Source organism: Parus major, chromosome 28 (assembly GCF_001522545.3).
Source record: "Parus major isolate Abel chromosome 28, Parus_major1.1, whole genome shotgun sequence".
In the NCBI taxonomy this organism is placed as follows: Eukaryota; Metazoa; Chordata; class Aves; order Passeriformes; family Paridae; genus Parus; species Parus major.
Genome location: NC_031797.1, coordinates 3,131,015 through 3,146,822, shown reverse-complemented (window position 1 = coordinate 3,146,822; position 15,808 = coordinate 3,131,015). Strand labels below are relative to the sequence as shown.

At 64.5% G+C, this 15,808-nt stretch overlaps 1 protein-coding gene across 2 annotated transcripts; it reads left to right on the top strand.

The window, feature by feature from the left end:
* The first annotated feature begins 43 nt into the window (after positions 1-43).
* ABCA7 (ATP binding cassette subfamily A member 7) lies at positions 44-15,755 on the top strand. 2 transcript variants are annotated; one of them, XM_015651850.2, is made up of 51 exons: positions 44-840; positions 1,374-1,665; positions 1,782-1,875; positions 2,058-2,199; positions 2,282-2,409; positions 2,474-2,595; positions 2,669-2,863; positions 2,960-3,049; positions 3,150-3,375; positions 3,453-3,592; positions 3,669-3,785; positions 3,913-4,092; positions 4,166-4,374; positions 4,473-4,649; positions 4,845-5,067; positions 5,163-5,384; positions 5,488-5,692; positions 5,761-5,877; positions 6,052-6,223; positions 6,373-6,504; positions 6,587-6,726; positions 6,803-6,940; positions 7,076-7,287; positions 7,408-7,480; positions 7,727-7,929; positions 8,043-8,091; positions 8,305-8,367; positions 8,795-8,812; positions 8,964-9,118; positions 9,205-9,329; positions 9,405-9,503; positions 9,701-9,896; positions 10,018-10,112; positions 10,259-10,291; positions 10,623-10,728; positions 10,811-10,885; positions 11,115-11,284; positions 11,352-11,529; positions 11,615-11,730; positions 11,879-12,023; positions 12,111-12,234; positions 12,322-12,454; positions 13,313-13,433; positions 13,542-13,604; positions 13,681-13,787; positions 14,114-14,255; positions 14,326-14,460; positions 14,537-14,640; positions 14,793-14,885; positions 14,967-15,204; positions 15,279-15,755. In XM_015651850.2, the coding sequence occupies exons 2-51, from the start codon at positions 1,600-1,602 to the stop codon at positions 15,408-15,410; spliced, it is 6,738 nt and encodes a 2,245-aa protein (XP_015507336.1). In that variant the 5' UTR covers positions 44-840; positions 1,374-1,599; the 3' UTR covers positions 15,411-15,755. The 2 variants fall into 2 exon arrangements, with proteins under 2 accessions (XP_015507336.1, XP_033376014.1); XM_033520123.1 differs by lacking the exons at positions 44-840; positions 8,795-8,812 and having other exon boundaries at positions 894-1,665.
* The last annotated feature ends 53 nt before the right edge of the window (positions 15,756-15,808 follow it).

The window sequence follows — 15,808 nt, the reverse complement described above, 5'->3', positions numbered from 1 at the left end:
CGGGGGTCCCGGGCCGGGGGCTGCGAGGGGGGAGAGGGGAGGCTGTGTCCCGGCTGCTGGTCTCGGCTGGATGTGGCCGCCCAGCGTCCCCCTGAGGTTCTTAGTGCCTCCCCGCCCCCCCGGGGGTAATCCCCGTGTCCCCATCGTAGACCTGAACTGTCCCCATGTCCCCTCTGGACTGTCCTCATCGTCCCTTCGAGCTGTCCCCATGGCCTCCCTCGGTTGTCCGTCTCTCCCCCGGGCTGTCCCCACGTCTTCCCGGCCGGTCCGCCTCCCGGTGACTCCGCACCCCGCCCAGAGAGGGGTTCCGTGCGGCCGAACCGAGCTGGGGGACGCGGGACTGGAGGGGCCGGGAGCTGCCGGTCCGGCGGTTGCCGGGCTCGCGGGGTCCGCCGAGCTCCTGGTGGCAGCGAGGCGGCGTGTTTGTCCTCGTGAGATGAGTGAGCAGATTCCCACGCGAGTCCCCCGGGAGGATCCAGGGATTCTGTGGTTGTTCTGTCCCGAAAAGAGCCGCGGTCCCCGCGGGATGGGGCTCCCCCGGGACCGGCAGTTCCGCAGCACCCTCCGTTTCCAGCGGATGCGGACTCCCAGACACCTCTGTCGCCCCGTGTCACCTCCACCCCGACAGCTTCTTTCTCTCCGTGTCACCCCATCTGACCCCGGTGCATCCCCGGAGGAATCCTGCCCCCGGATCCACTCGTGTCCGGCCCCGCAGGCCGATTAGGCGGATTTCCCAGCCGGGATCCTAATCCCGCTGCCCCGTGCCCGCTTATCCCGGCTGCGCCCGGGACCCGGCTTAGCCCCGGGCGCGGGCGGGTGGCGGCGAGCGCGGGGCTGCGGGTGAGTGCGCGGCTCCCCCGGCCCCGGGGGAAAACGAGGGGCAAGTCGGGGGAGGGGGTGTCCCAGGCTCGCGGTGACCGGGGAGCCGCCCCGGAGCTCGGTTCTCCCGGGGCGCGGGTGGGTGCACCGGGCGGAACGCTGCGGGTTGGGTCGTGCCGCCGCCGCCACCGAGCTCGTAGCTGAACCGCCTTGGCAGAGCTTTTCTGGCGGGCCCCAGAGCTGCTGGCCCCGCTCCATGGGTGGGTGAATTCCCAAGAACTGGCAGACAAGCGGCTGCTGCCCGCGGGATCCCGGTGTCGGAGCTCGCACCTCGAGCTCACTGAACCGGAGCAATTCCGCTCCTGGGCTGATGAATGCTCCACCTCTCTCGGGGAAACTGAGGCACGGGCAGGTCTCAGCCTCCCCCGGGCTGCCCAGCCCGCCCGCAGCTACTTCTGGGGTGCCAGACCGCTCCCTGTGCCCGGCGTGGGCAGCGAATCGTGCTCCTGGCTCCTGGACAGAGCTCGTGCCCAATTCTGGTGCTTTTGATTTAGGAAAGAATGTGATTTGAGCCTTTAGCTCCGGAAAGGAGCTTTGCTGCAGGAATGCCGTCCGGCTCCTGCCGGCCCCGGAGCTCAGCCCTGTGCCCGGCACTGTGCCCGGGGTGTGATAAGCCCCGAAGCAGAAGGAAGTGAGAGCCCAGCCGTCACCCTCAGCTTGGGGCTACCCCCCCCTGCCCTCACCCGCAGCCGGAGCCAAGCGGGGCCCGCGACCCCCGCGATGGCCGTGGGCACCCAGCTGGGGCTGCTGCTCTGGAAGAACTTCACCTACCGCCGGCGGCAGCGGGTGAGTGGGTGATTGGGGTGGGGTTACCCAGAGCCGCTGGGTTCTGCCACAGGGACAGGCAGAGCCCTGGACACTGATGGGGGCCGGGATCCCCACCAACCTTGCGTCTCCACCAGATCCAGCTGGCTATCGAGATCCTGTGGCCCCTCTTCCTCTTCCTTATCTTGATCTCAGTGCGGCGATCCCACCCGCCCTTTAAGCAGCATGAGTGTGAGTGTCCCCTGCAGGACCCCCTGAGCCAGCCAAGACCCCTCTGTGTGCCCCTGTAGGGAGCCCTTCGAGGTGACACCGGGGTGACAAACACGGGAGGTGGTCACAGGGCTCGCTCTGCTCGGGTGTGTGTGAGGTCCCGGGGGTCCTACACTGCCCCCCTGAACCTCCTTCTCCCTCAGGCCACTTTCCCAACAAGGCGCTGCCCTCGGCGGGGACCCTGCCCTGGCTGCAGGGCATCATCTGCAACATGAACAACCCCTGCTTCCGCCACCCCACGGCGGGAGAGGCCCCTGGCGTGGTGGGCAACTTCGACGGCTCCATGTGAGCGGCGGGGCTGGGGAGCTGCGGGGCAGAGCGGGGCTGGCCCGGGGTCTCATTGCCCACCCCATGTCCCATGTCGCAGCCTCTCCCGCCTCCTGACCGAAGCCCGGCAGGTCCTACTCCGCGGCCACGGGCAGCGGCTCCTGCACAGCTTCTCCCGGCTCCTGCCCGCCCTGCGCCGGCTCCGGGACAGCGGCAATCAGCGGAGGGGTGAGCACCGGGGGCGGGGGGTGCCGGGGGAGCGAGACCCCTTGTCTGATCCCTGCTCCCCCAGCTCTGCCCGTGCGGGACTACTTGAGAGAGAACGAGACCTTCTCTCAGTTCCTGCGGACCAACACATCTCTGCCCCCGGCGCTTGTGGATGAGCTGATGGGGGCTCGGCTCAGCCCCCGCATCGTGAGTGTCGGGGCGGTGCCCACTCCCGGCGCCCACTCCCCGTGATCGCATCATGACTCCCCTCTCCTTCCAGTTCTCCCTGGCGAGCATCCGCCTCCCGCTAAAGGCCCTGGTCTGCAACGCCTCGGCCCTGGGGGGCTTCCTGGTGGGCGGCAATGCCGACTCCACCCAGAGCCTGCAGCAAGAACTCTGCGCACTGCCCAGCTCCCAGCTCCGTGCCATGGAGGGCTCCTTCCTCTCCCAGATGGACTTCCCACGACTCCTGACAGTGAGCCCCCAGCGCGGTCGGGTGCTGGAAAACACCGAGGCAGAGACCCCTGGCCTCCCCGGCAGGGCTGTGACCCCCTTCTCATGCCCCTTGTAGGAACAGCTGAGCTCAGAGTTGGGCGGGATCACGGGCACCGTGGAAGCTTTGGGCAGCTTCCTGCGGGATGCAGCATCCCTGATGGAGGAGGTAACACCCCTCACTCCCCTGCCCCCCAGCCACCCCCACCGTGTCCCTGGGTGCCCCTGTCCCCCCACTGCCCCTCTCCACTCTCTCCCACTCTCCCCAGGTCTCCTCCATGACCAGCCTGGCTGAGCTGCGTCAGGAGCTTGTGGGGCTGAGGGCCCCCAACAGCAGCACGGGTGCCTTCACAGCCCTGTCACGCATCGCCTGTGGACACCCCGAGGGCGGGGGGCTCAGGATCCCCTCCCTCAACTGGTACGAGGACAATGATGTCAAAGCCTTCCTGGACCGTAACAATTCTGAGCAGAGACCCGTGGCCTCAGGCAGCACCAGTGAGTGGGGGGCTGCGGGGGGCAGTGGGGGCTGGTGGTGTGGGGCTGGTGCTGAGGGCTCAGCTCTGCACCCCCAGGTCCCTTCTGCCGGGAGCTGCTCCGCAGCCTGGAGTCCAGCCCCCTCTCACAGATCTTCTGGCGGGGGATCAAGCCCCTGTTTGTGGGGAAGATCCTGTACACACCACCTGGACCCGGTCCTGACAGCATCATGGCTGAGGTGAGTGGGGGCTGCGGGGGGCCTGGAGGGGTTTGGGGGGGTCTCATCCTGAACCTGCCTCACCTCCCTCACACAGGTGAATCGGACCTTCCGGGAGCTGGCGGTGCTGGGGGAGCTGGGGGGTGCCTGGAAGGAGCTGGGACCCCAAATCTACACCCTCCTCAACAGCAGCCTGGAGATGCAGGTGCTCCAGGTGTGTGACCCCACACTCCTCCCACTGGGAACAGGGTTGCTGTGGGGTGCAAGATGGGGTGTGCTGGGGTGCAGCTGGCCAGGAGCAGGGTGGGTTGCATGGCCTCCCATATCCTGGTGCTTTGCAGGACCTGCTGCTGGCCCCAAGCACAGCCCAGCTCCTGGACGGCTTCCTCAATGGCACCTCCTGGAAGCTGCCAGAGCTGGCCACATTCCTGGCAGGACCAGCGGGGGGACCAGGCCTCACCTGGCACCAGGTGTACGCTGATGTGGACGCAGCCCTGAGCACGCTGTCACAGTTCATGGAGGTGTGTGTCACCTGCTGTGGGTGGGCTGGCCCCTTGCACCACCTGTGCCCACTGAGCCCTGCCTGTCCCACAGTGTGTCTGCCTGGACAAGATCGAGGCAGTGGCCACCGAGGAGCAGCTGGTAGCCCGGGCCCTGGAGCTGCTGGAGGAGCAGCAGTTTTGGGCAGCAGTGGTTTTCCAGCCCCCCATCAATGCCACGGCCCCCGGACTGCCACCCCACGTCCGCTACAAGATCCGCATGGACATTGACGACGTCACGAGGACCAACAAGATCAAGGACAGGTTGGGGGATGCCCACCCTGTCTGTCTCCACGGCCAGCCAAGCAGCCTGTTCCCATTGCCAGGGGATCCCTGGTCCCAGCACGGTGCTCTGCCCCCAGGTTTTGGGACCCAGGCCCCGCCGCTGACCCCTTCAGTGACTTGCGCTACATCTGGGGGGGCTTCGTCTACATTCAGGACCTGGTGGAGCAGGCAGTGGTGAGGGTGCAGACTGGGGCTGCCCCACGGACAGGGGTCTACGTCCAGCAGATGCCCTACCCCTGCTACGTGGACGATGTGTAAGTGGGCAGGGGGAGCTCCGGACCGTGGGACTGTTGGGTGACACCTTGCTGCCATGGGGGACACATCCAAGCATCCTGCAGCATCGCTGCACCGGGGAGGTGGCACAGGGCTGGTCGTGCCCTGGTGGTCCTGGCCCAACAGTGGCTGGGAGTGTTGACATAAGGGTGGAATGTCTGGTGGTACCTCCCCAGGTTCTTGAGGGTCCTGAACCGCTCGCTGCCTCTCTTCATGACCCTGGCCTGGATCTACTCAGTGGCCATGATCATCAAGGGGGTGGTGCACGAGAAGGAGACGCGTCTCAAGGAGACCATGAAGACCATGGGTCTGAGCAGCGGGATCCTCTGGCTCAGCTGGTTCCTCAGCAGCTTCATCCCCTTCCTTCTCAGCTCTGCCCTCCTTGTCCTCATCCTCAAGGCAGGTTGCAAGTCTCAGAGGACAGTGGGGGTGACACAGGGAACCTGCCCCCAGCATGGGGGGCTCCACAGGCCCCAACCTGCCTCCATCCACAGATGGGAAACATCCTGCCCTACAGCGACCCAGCAGTCATCTTCCTCTTCCTCGGCACCTTCTCGGTGGCCACCATCAGCCAGTGCTTCCTCATCAGCACCTTCTTCCCCCGTGCCAACCTGGCCTCGGCGTGCGGTGGCATCATTTACTTCTCGCTGTACCTGCCCTACGTGCTGTGCGTCGCCTGGCGTGACTACATCACCTTCCCAATCCGCGTCCTTGTGGTGAGGAGCTGCCCCTCTCCCGTGCCCCTGGTGCTCAGGGTGGGGGGCTTTGGGCTGCACCTCCTTGGCCAATCTTTGCCCACACTGTTCTCTCCATCCTCAGAGCCTGCTGTCCCCCGTGGCCTTTGGCTTTGGCTGTGATTACTTCTCCCTCTACGAGGAGCAGGGGGTGGGCATCCAGTGGCACAACCTGGCTGCCAGCCCCGTGCCAGGAGACCCGTACAGCTTCGCTGCGGCCATGGGGCTGCTGCTGCTGGACGCTCTCCTCTATGGCCTGGCCACCTGGTACATCGAGGGCGTCTTCCCAGGTGAGTGCAGCTCCCCTGACCCCCAGCTGCCACTCAGCTCTGGCCCCACTCAGCCCCTTCTGCTGCAGGTCAGTTCGGGATCCCCAAGCCCTGGAATTTCCCCTTCCTGAAGAGCTACTGGTTTGGAGAGTCATCCTCATCTAGGCACTCCCTGTACCACACCAGCCCCCACGCTGCACCCCAAGGTGAGTCCCTGGCCACCCTGGAGCTGTGTGGCTGAGGGCAGTGGCCATGGAGCAGGGCTGAAGCCCTCCAGCCCAGGCCTTGCTCCCCAGTTGAGAGCCCTGCACCCCATGGCGAGGGGTCCTGCCCTCAGCAAGGGGTCCTGGCGAGGGATGTGACCCCTTGGTGGCTTCCAGTGCTGGTGGAGGAGCCGCCTGCCGAACTCCAGCCTGGTGTCTCCATCCGCAACCTGGTGAAGGTCTATGGGGGCAGCGGCCGTGCCGCCGTCAACGGGCTGAGCCTGGACTTCTACGAGGGTCAGATCACGTCCTTCCTGGGCCACAACGGCGCTGGAAAGACCACCACCATGTGAGCCACAGAGGGGCTGCATGGCCATGGCTGGGGACAGGAGCTCAGCCTGACCCTGTCCCCATGTGGTCCCCACACAGGACAGGGTACCCTGACCCCAAGCCCTGCTGCTCCTGTGCTTCATGACCCACTTTCCTCACCACCTCCAGGTCCATCCTGACAGGCCTCCTGCCCCCCACCTCGGGCACTGCCTATATCCTGGGCTGGGACATCCGTTATGATATCGACAGCATCCGCAAATCCATGGGGATGTGTCCCCAGCACAACGTTCTCTTCGACATGTAGGCAGTGGTGGGGAGGTTTGGGGAGTGGTGCAGGGCTGTCCCTGTGTCCCTCACCCTGCTTTTCCCCCTGCCCCCACAGCCTGACGGTGGAGGAGCACGTCTGGTTCTACGGGCGGCTGAAGGGGCTCTCGGAGCAGCAGGTGCAGGAGGAGATGGAGCAGCTGCTCCAGGACACGGGGCTGCCCCACAAGCGCCGGGAGCAGACCAGGAACCTCTCGGGTGCGTGCGGGGGTGAGGCCGGGTGCCTGAGCGGGGGTCGCTGGCTCCGAGCCCCCCCAACGCTGTCCCTCTGCAGGCGGGATGCAGCGGAAGCTCTCGGTGGCCATCGCCTTCGTGGGCGGCTCCCGGGTGGTCATCCTGGACGAGCCCACAGCCGGCGTCGACCCCTACTCCCGCCGCAGCATCTGGGAGCTGCTGCTCAAGTACCGCAAAGGTCAGGGCTGGGGGCTCCCGTTTCATCCTCTGAGCCCCCCAGCCTGGGGGGAGCAGTGGGATATGCTGGTGGGGAGAACCTGAAATGGGGGGTCCGGCAGGAGGGTTTGGTGTCAAGCCTGTTCCCGGTCCCCAGGCCGCACCATCATCCTGTCCACGCACTACATGGATGAGGCAGAGCTGTTGGGGGACCGCACCGCCATCATCTCACAGGGCCGGCTCTGCTGCTGTGGGTCCCCCCTCTTCCTCAAGGCCAGGCTTGGCACCGGCTACCACCTCACCCTGGTGAAGCGGGAGAGGAGCGGGACAGGCGGCAACACTGGCACTGTCCCCAGTGCCACCAGAAAGGTGGGACCCTCGGCCCTGGTGATCATCCCCCAAAGGGCAGCCAGAGTCTCTGTCCTGGATATTATGGGGCACTGGGGGCCAGGGCCTGCTGTGGGGTGCTCCAGCCACTCTTTCCTGCAGGACGGCAGTGACTCGGAGCACAGCAGTGACACGGGCCTGGGCAGTGAGCGGGGCAGTGATGCCAGCACCGTGGGTGAGCGTTTTGTCCCCTCACAGTGTCACCCCCAGCTGCTCCCTACACACCCCCCGTCAGCCAGGGAGGCTGGGGGTGCACAGCCCTGTGTCTGGTGCTTCTCCTCCTTTCACTGGAGGTGCAGAAGGGGATCTCCATCCCCTCCATCTCCCCTGGGCCCCCTCAGGCTGGGATGCCGGAGGGTGGAGCTGTCTGTGCCAGCCAGTGGCTCCTGCCCCAGGTTTCCAGCCCTGTCCATCCCTCCAGATGTGGCCCAGCTGTCAGCACTGATCCAGAAGCTGGTCCCTGGCTCCCGGCTGGTGGAGGACATCGGGCACGAGGTGCTCTTCATCCTGCCCTACAGCGGGGCCAGGGACGGGGCCTTCGGGGAGCTGTTCCGCGAGCTGGACGCACACCTGGGGGAACTGGGGGTCTCCAGCTACGGCATCTCTGACACCAGCCTGGAAGAGGTACCCAGGGGGCTGTGCTCAAAGGGCTTTCAGGGTGCCCATGGCCAGGGGGTTTCCCTCACTGGGCTGTGGGTGCTGGTGTGTGTTTAACACCAGCCCTCCCACACCCCCAGATCTTCTTGAAGGTGGCCGAGGACACAGCACTGGACACTGACACCACAGGTAAAACCCCTCAGTCCTGGCCGGAGCTGAGCTCTGTGGTATGGGGGGGCTGGGGAGGTGCTCAGCAGCCCAGAGCAGAGAGGTGGGGTGTCCCCAGCACCCCGTGTGTCCCTGCCAAGGCTGGGGGCCCCGCTGGGAGCACCTGTGGATGCAGAGAGGTGTCACAGCCTGTGCCCTTGGTCCTGCCCTGGCATCTTGTCCTCATTTTGTCAGGCACCATGAAAGAAGCGGTCCCTGGCGAGACGGGGGATGGGGATGTGGCCGATGGAGAGATGGGTAAGGATGGGGGAGGTGGGACCCCTGAGCTGCTGCTGAGTGCTCCCCACCTCCAGCCCTGGCCTGGGGAGATGGCACATGTCCATCTGGGCAGCTGTCCATCAGAGCAGGTGTCCCTTCAGGCACGTGTCCCTTCAGCAGGGGAATACTCAGGGACCCTCATGCAACATAGCTACCTCCCAGTTTTGGGGTGTCCCCAGAGCAAAGATCTGGGATGAGGGTGGGTTTGGGGGAGTCCAGATCTGTGCAGGAGTTGGGGTAGGATGTGAAATCCCAGGGGACATACCCAGCCCCTTATCCTGGAGGGAGAACTGGCGTGGGGACAGCCATGAGAGTCTGGGGGGGCTGTGATGGTCTGGGGCTCTGCCCCGGGTGGGTGCTGACCCCCACGCGGCTGTAACCCCTCTCTCCTCTCCTTTACATTGAGCCAAAGGAGCCCGGCGAGGTAGGAGCTGGGGGCTGTTGTGGGGGCTGGGGGTTCCTGCCTGCAGCATCCCGTCCCTGCTGGGGTTGGGGGGGATGCTCCTGCCAGCACCCTGTCCCCCCGCACCCCGCCTGGCACGAGTCCTTTGCCAGACCCGTCTCTGCCCCGGCAGCGGAGGAGCCCCGGGAGACGGATCTGCTGCGGGGGGCGGCGGGGCAGGCGAGCGGCAGGGTGAGGGGCTGGGCGCTCACCTGCCGCCAGCTCCGCGCTCTCTTCACCAAGAGGATGCTCCACGCTCGGCGCAGCACCCGCGGCTTCTTCGCGCAGGTGGGGCCGCGGGGAGGGGACGGGGCAGGGGACGGGGCGAGGTGCGGCAGAGCCAGCCCTGATCCCCCCACCCCCGGCCTCCTCAGATCGTCCTCCCCGCCGTCTTCGTCTGCATCGCGCTGCTCTTCAGCCTCATCGTGCCGCCCTTCGGGAAGTACCCGCCCCTACAGCTCCAGCCCTGGATGTACGGGCAGCAGTTCACCTTCTTCAGGTGTGTCCCCAGCCCTCTGCCCGCCCTGTCCCTCGTCCGCCACTGCCACCAGCTCAATCCTGTGTCTCCCGGCAGCAACGATGCCCCGGGAGATCCCGACACAGCCCGGCTGCTGGACGCGCTCCTGGCTGAGCCCGGCTTCGGCACCAAGTGCATGAAGGAGGAGGGGAAGGCGTGAGTGTCGGGCCGGGGGCTGCGGGGGCTGGAGGGGACAGCCGGGGCTTGGTCCCCACCTCAGTGCCCGCCTGCCCACGGAGCAGCTCTGCTGCCTGGTGTGATGCTGTGAGACCCCAACATCCCCGTGCTGGGTGCCGGTGCCCCTGGCTCACACTAGGCTGGTAACAGGATTCTCTCTTTCCCCGGGTGCCCAGGACGGGGCTGTGCCCACCAGCTTCCCACCCCGACGGATTCTCGGTCCCTGCAGCCCCCCCATCCCTGCTGGAAGTGCTGCGGCGTGGGAACTGGACACGGGCCTGGCCGTCCCCCCCGTGCCAGTGCAGTGGGCCGGGGGCACACAGGATGCTGCCTGAGTGTCCTGAGGGGGCCGGGGGGCTCCCACCCCCCCAGGTAACTCCCAGCCTAGCAGGGGCAGCCTCAGGGCTTTGTCACTGCTGGCTGTGGGGGCAGGTGATGCTCTGGGGATGCCACAGAGCTGGGTGGCCATCCAGCCCGTCTGTCCATCCCACAGGTGCAGAGGGGCACAGGGGACATCCTTCAGAATCTGACGGGCAGGAACATCTCCGACTATCTGGTGAAGACCTATCCCCAGATCATCCGTCAGGAGTGAGTGCTGGGAACACAGGGGACACTGCAGGGGCACAGTGGGGACACCGAGGGGAAGGGGACACTGCTGGGTGGACAGGAGCTGCCCTAATGTCTCCTTGGGGGATTTCTCTCCCCTCTGTCTCCCCTCACCTCATTTCTTTCAGGCTGAGGAACAAGAAGTGGGTGAATGAGCAGAGGTGAGCAGGGCAGGGACTGGAGCCTGGCACAGCCAGGGATGAAGGGAGACCCTGGTGGGTTTGGGGAGAGCCTGAGTGGTCCCTGGGCAGAGCCATCATCCAGGTGCCTTCAGCCCTCTGCTGTGTGTCCATTACTCTGCCATCTGGGCTGAGTGGAGAGCTGAGTTTGCACAAGGCTGGCAGTGGGGAATGGGTGGCAGGTTCCATAGAATTGTGGAATTGTAGAATCTCCTGGAGTGGAAGGGACCCACGTGGATCCTCAAGCCCAGCTGCTGGCACGCTGGCAGTGGGAGTCTCTCTGCCAAGTTTGGGAGCCCCGTTTCTCCTGCAGGTACGGCGGCTTCTCCCTGGGCGCCGGCAGCTCCCAGGCCCTGCCGTCGGCAGCAGAGGTGGATCAGGCGGTGCTGGAGCTCCGAGTGCTGCTCAACATCACCCTGGTACAGCTGGACTCAGCCCCTGGCTCAGCTCTGGTGCCCCAGTGCTGGGAGACCCCTCCTCACGCTGTGCTCCTGCACCCAGGGCAGCCCCTCGGATCGGCTCCTGGCCAACCTCAGCCGCTTCATCGAGGGTTTGGATGCCCGCAGGAATATCAAGGTGTGCCCAGGGCTGGGGGTCCCTCAGGAGTGAGAGCTGGGGGGCAGCAGGGATGTGACAGTGGTGTCTCCTCGAGGGGTGGAGCAGCCCAAGGATTGAGAGTGGAGGGGAAGGAGGGGAGCAGGAGCCCCGTGGGGAGTGCGGGTGCTCCTGGTGAGACCGGGCGCTGCCAGGGGCAGTGCCAGGCTGGGTGGGGGGCTCTGAGCTGCCCGGCCCTCCCCTGCTGCAGGTCTGGTTCAACAACAAGGGCTGGCACGCCATGGTCTCCTTCCTCAACGTGGCCAGCAATGGGCTGCTGCGAGCCCGGCTGCCCCCCGGCACCGACCCCGCGCGCTTCGGCATCACGGCCACCAACCACCCCCTCAACCTCACCAAGGAGCAGCTCTCCGAGGCCGCCCTGTGAGTGCTGGGGATGGGGGTCCCGCAGCCCCCTCTGGCCCCCGCTGAGCTCTCCCCTCCTTGGCAGGATGGCCACCTCTGTGGACGTGCTGGTCTCCATCTGCGTGATCTTCGCCATGTCCTTCGTCCCAGCCAGCTTCGTCGTCTTCCTCATTGAGGAGCGGGTCAGCAAGGCCAAGCACCTTCAGTTCGTCAGCGGGATGAAGCCCATCACCTACTGGCTGGGCAACTTCGCCTGGGACATGGTGGGGATGGGGATGGGGACAGGGACCAGTTCCAAGGGGTCTGGTCCCACCCCTGACCCCTTTCCTGGCTTTTCCATCGCCACAGTGCAACTACCTGGTCCCCGCCCTGCTGGTCATCCTCATCTTCCTCTGCTTCCAGCAGGAATCCTACGTGTCCTCAGCCAACCTGCCCTCCCTGGTGCTGCTGCTGCTGCTCTACGGGTGATGGGGCTGCAGAGCCCAGCAGGGGCAAGGGGGGTTGTGGGGCTGGGGGCTGAGGGGGTTCTGGTGCTTGGGAGGGTGGGTGCTGTCTCAAGCCCCCCAGGTCAGGAGGTGCACCTTGGCCAGCTCCTGCCTCTCCCCCCTGCAGATGGTCCATCACCCCCCTGATGTATCCAGCCTCCTTCCTCTTCAGCATCCCCAGCACCGCCTACGTGGCCCTGACCTGCATCAACCTCTTCATCGGCATCAACGGCAGCGTGGCCACCTTTGTGCTGGAGCTCTTTGTGGACCAAGTGAGCCTTGGGATGCCCTGGACCCCCCATCCCTTCCCTGCAGGGCCAGTGCCAGCTTCCCCACCCCTCTCCTTGCTGCTCCACCAGAACCTCAATGACATCAACCGTGTCCTGAAGAAGGTTTTCCTCATCTTCCCCCACTTCTGCTTGGGCCGAGGCCTCATTGACATGGTGAAGAACCAGGCGATGGCTGATGCCTTTGAGAGGTTTGGTGAGTCCAGGGGTGTCAGGGCTGTTCTTCTCCTCAAAGCCCAGCACAGGAGTCCCCTATTCCTACAGCCCCTCTTGCTGCTTGCAGGGGACAAGCGCTTTGTGTCCCCCCTCTCCTGGGACCTGGCTGGGAAGAACATGTTTGCCATGGCTGTCGAGGGCATCGTCTTCTTCCTCTTCACCCTCCTGCTGCAGTACCACCGCTTCTTCCTGCGCCTGGGGTGAGCTCTGGCCGGGGGGTACAGAATCACTAAATCACTAAATCACAGAACCACAGAATCACAAAATAACAGGATCACAGAATCACTAAATCACAGAATCACAGAATCACAGAATCACAAAATAACAGGATTACAGAATCACAAAATCACAGAATCACTAAATCACAAAATTACAGAATCACAGAATCACTAAATCACAGGATCACTAAATCACAGAATTACAGAATCACAGAACCACAAAATCACAGAACCACAAAATCACAGAATTACAGAATAACAGAATCACTAAATCACAGAATTATAGAATCACAGAATCACCAGGTTGGAAGAGACCTTTAAGATCATCAAGTCTGACCCATGCCTTAACACCTAGACTAAATCACAGCACTGAGTGCCACACTCAGTCTTTCTTTTAAATCCATCCAGGGATGGTGACTCCACCACCTCCCCCTGCAGAAGATTCCAGTACCTTATCACTCTTTCCATAAAAACCCTTTTCCTAATATCCTAAATTTCCCTTGGTGCAGTTTAATACTGCATCCTCTCCTTCTGTCAGTTGTTGCCTGGAAAAAGAGACCAACCCCCACCTGACTACAACCACTTTCCAGGGAGTTGTAAAGAGTGATAAGGTCACCTCTGAGTCTCCTTTTCTCCAGGCTAAACATCCCCAGCTCCCTCAGCCGTTCCTCACAGGGCTTGTGTTCCAAGCCCCTCACCAGCCTCGTTGCCCTCCTCTGGATATGCTCAAGTGTCTCAATGTCCTTCCTAACCTGAGGAGCCCAGAACTGGGCACAGCACCCTGGGGGTGCCCGAGGGGGGTGGACAGCCCTGGATGTGCCCTTGCCACTGTTTCCACAGGCCACGGGCTCTGGAGCTGCCCTCGCTGAGGGATGAGGACCAGGATGTGGCCAGGGAGCGGGCGAGGGTGGGCAGCATCCCCCCACATGGCCACCTCCTGCTGCTGAAGGACCTGACCAAGGTGGGCACGTGGGGCTGGACCCTGCTGTGAGCTCCAGCCCACCCAGAAGCCCTGGCCCCACTGGCAGTGAGAGGGGGAAGCCCCCAGTGCCAGCTCTCCTCCATGCAGGTGTACCGGCGCAGGAAGATTCCGGCCGTGGACCGGCTCTGCGTGGCCATCCCCCCCGGGGAGGTGAGGGACAGATGGACAGACAGACAGCTCTGTGGGCACAGCCAGGGCTGCCAGTGACCCTGCTCTGCCCCCACAGTGCTTTGGTCTCCTGGGGGTGAACGGTGCTGGGAAAACATCCACCTTCAAGATGCTGACGGGGGACACAGAGGTGACGCTGGGAGAGGCCTGGTTGAAGGGGCACAGGTGGGTGAAGGCAGGGACTCCACAGCTCAGATCCCTCTCCACGTCCCCACATCACCTATGCCATCATCTCTGTCCCCACCCTGTGCTCTTCCTGGTCCTTTGTCATGCAGCCTCATCCCTGCAGCTGCTTGTTCCTATTGTCACAGTATCCCTGTCACATGTCCCCATCCCACATGTCCCCATCCCACGGCAGGCTCACCTCTCCCTGTCCCATGCTCACTCTCCCTGTCCCATGTTCACCTCTCCCTGTCCCATGTTCACCTCTCCCTGTCCCATGTTCACCTCTCCCTGTCCCATGCTCACCTCTCCCTGTCCCAATCCTGCAGCGTGCTCACCGACCTCCAGTCTGTCCACCAGCACATGGGTTACTGTCCCCAGTTTGATGCCATCACGGACCTGCTGACAGGGAGGGAACACCTGGAGTTCTACAGCCGGCTGCGTGGGGTCCCAGAGGAGGAGACCCCCCGGGTAGGGTCTGTACCCTGTCCTCCCCAGCCCATGGGGAGCCCCTACCCCTCACCCCCTCTGTCTCTCGCAGGTGGCTCAGTGGGGCATCACTGCTCTGGGGCTGGGCCCGCACGCAGACCGGCCGGCGGGCAAGTACAGCGGGGGCAACAAGCGCAAGCTCTCCACGGCCATCGCCCTCCTCGGCTGCCCCCCTGTCGTCTTCCTGGTGAGGGGGGCACTGGGAGGCCCCAGGGCAGCACCAGGGTCCTGCCCAGGCTGACCCTGGGCCGGGACCATTGCAGGATGAGCCCACAACAGGGATGGATCCACAAGCCCGGAGGTTCCTGTGGGAGCGCATCCTTGGCATTATCCGGGATGGCCGGTCTGTGGTGCTCACATCCCACAGGTGAGTCCCCACCCGGGGCCTGCAGCCCCCACAAAGGGCAGCACCTCTCTGCCCCCCTAACCCCCCAGTAGAGGAGCACCCCTATTCCGGTGGGAACCCCCCAGAGGGGAATGTCCCTCTGCCCTAGGGGGGGCTCACACGTGCCCCCCCAGCATGGAGGAGTGTGAGGCACTCTGCACCAGGATGGCCATCATGGTCAACGGCCGGTTCCGCTGCCTGGGGAGTGTCCAGCACCTCAAGAACAGGTACTGGGTCTGGGGGCTAAGGGGGGGTCTCAGGGTGGTGGCCATGGCCAGTCCTCACAGCAGTGTCCCCTCTCCCTGCAGGTTTGGGGATGGGTACACGGTGGTGGTGCGGGCAGGGGGCCCTGGCCCAGCGGCGGTGCAGAACCTGCTGCAGCAGCATTTCCCCGGCATCGTGCTGCGGGAGCAGCACGGGGGACTGCTGCAGTACCACCTGCCTGCCCGTGTCACCTCCCTGGCCACCGTCTTCAGCCTTCTGGCTGCCCACCGTGGCCCCTGCCACATAGAGGATTACTCTGTGTCCCAGACCACACTGGACCAGGTGATGGGGAGGCGGTGTGAGGGTGTGGTGGCCCTGTCCTGTGGCGCTGTCTCTCATCATCTCTCATCCTGCAGGTTTTCGTTCACTTTGCCCAGGAGCAGAGCGATGGCGAGGTCACAGCCCCAGGGCAGGATGTGGCCCCGAGCCCCGGGAGGAGGCTGAGCACGTTCCTGGAGGACGACAGCTACCAGGAGAGCGCTGTCTGAGTGGGCCACGGTGTCCCAGGGACCCCCAGAGACCCCTCCCCGGTTGTCACCGCCGTGCAAGCCAGGGCCACAGGGCTTTGGGGTACTGCAGACCCCCAGAGCTGCACAGAAGGAGCCTGAGCACAACCTGCCCACTGGCATGGTGTCACCATCTCGTGGGACAGAGGGTGCTGGGGAGGGTCAGAGTGCCAGGACAGGGCTGGCCCCGGTTCCCTGCGGTGGGATTGATGCCCTGCAGGGAGCTGAGCTGGATGGGGGTCTGGGGCTGGCCTTGGGACCCCGCTGCTCCCCACCGGGGCCGAGCTTGCTGTAACAGAGCAATTCAATAAAAACCTACGGTACTGCCAGGGGACTCGATTGCCCTCGCCACAACGCGACCGCAGTGAGGGACAGGGCGG

Bases quoted from the DNA above. Each gene is read 5' to 3' on its own strand.
- ABCA7 (XM_015651850.2), top strand. From the start codon at position 1,600: ATGGCCGTGGGCACCCAGCTGGGGCTGCTGCTCTGGAAGAACTTCACC. The intron at 2,410-2,473 runs GTGAGCACCGGG...CTGCTCCCCCAG, and splicing joins CAGCGGCAATCAGCGGAGGG to CTCTGCCCGTGCGGGACTAC. The intron at 5,693-5,760 runs GTGAGTGCAGCT...CTTCTGCTGCAG, and splicing joins CATCGAGGGCGTCTTCCCAG to GTCAGTTCGGGATCCCCAAG.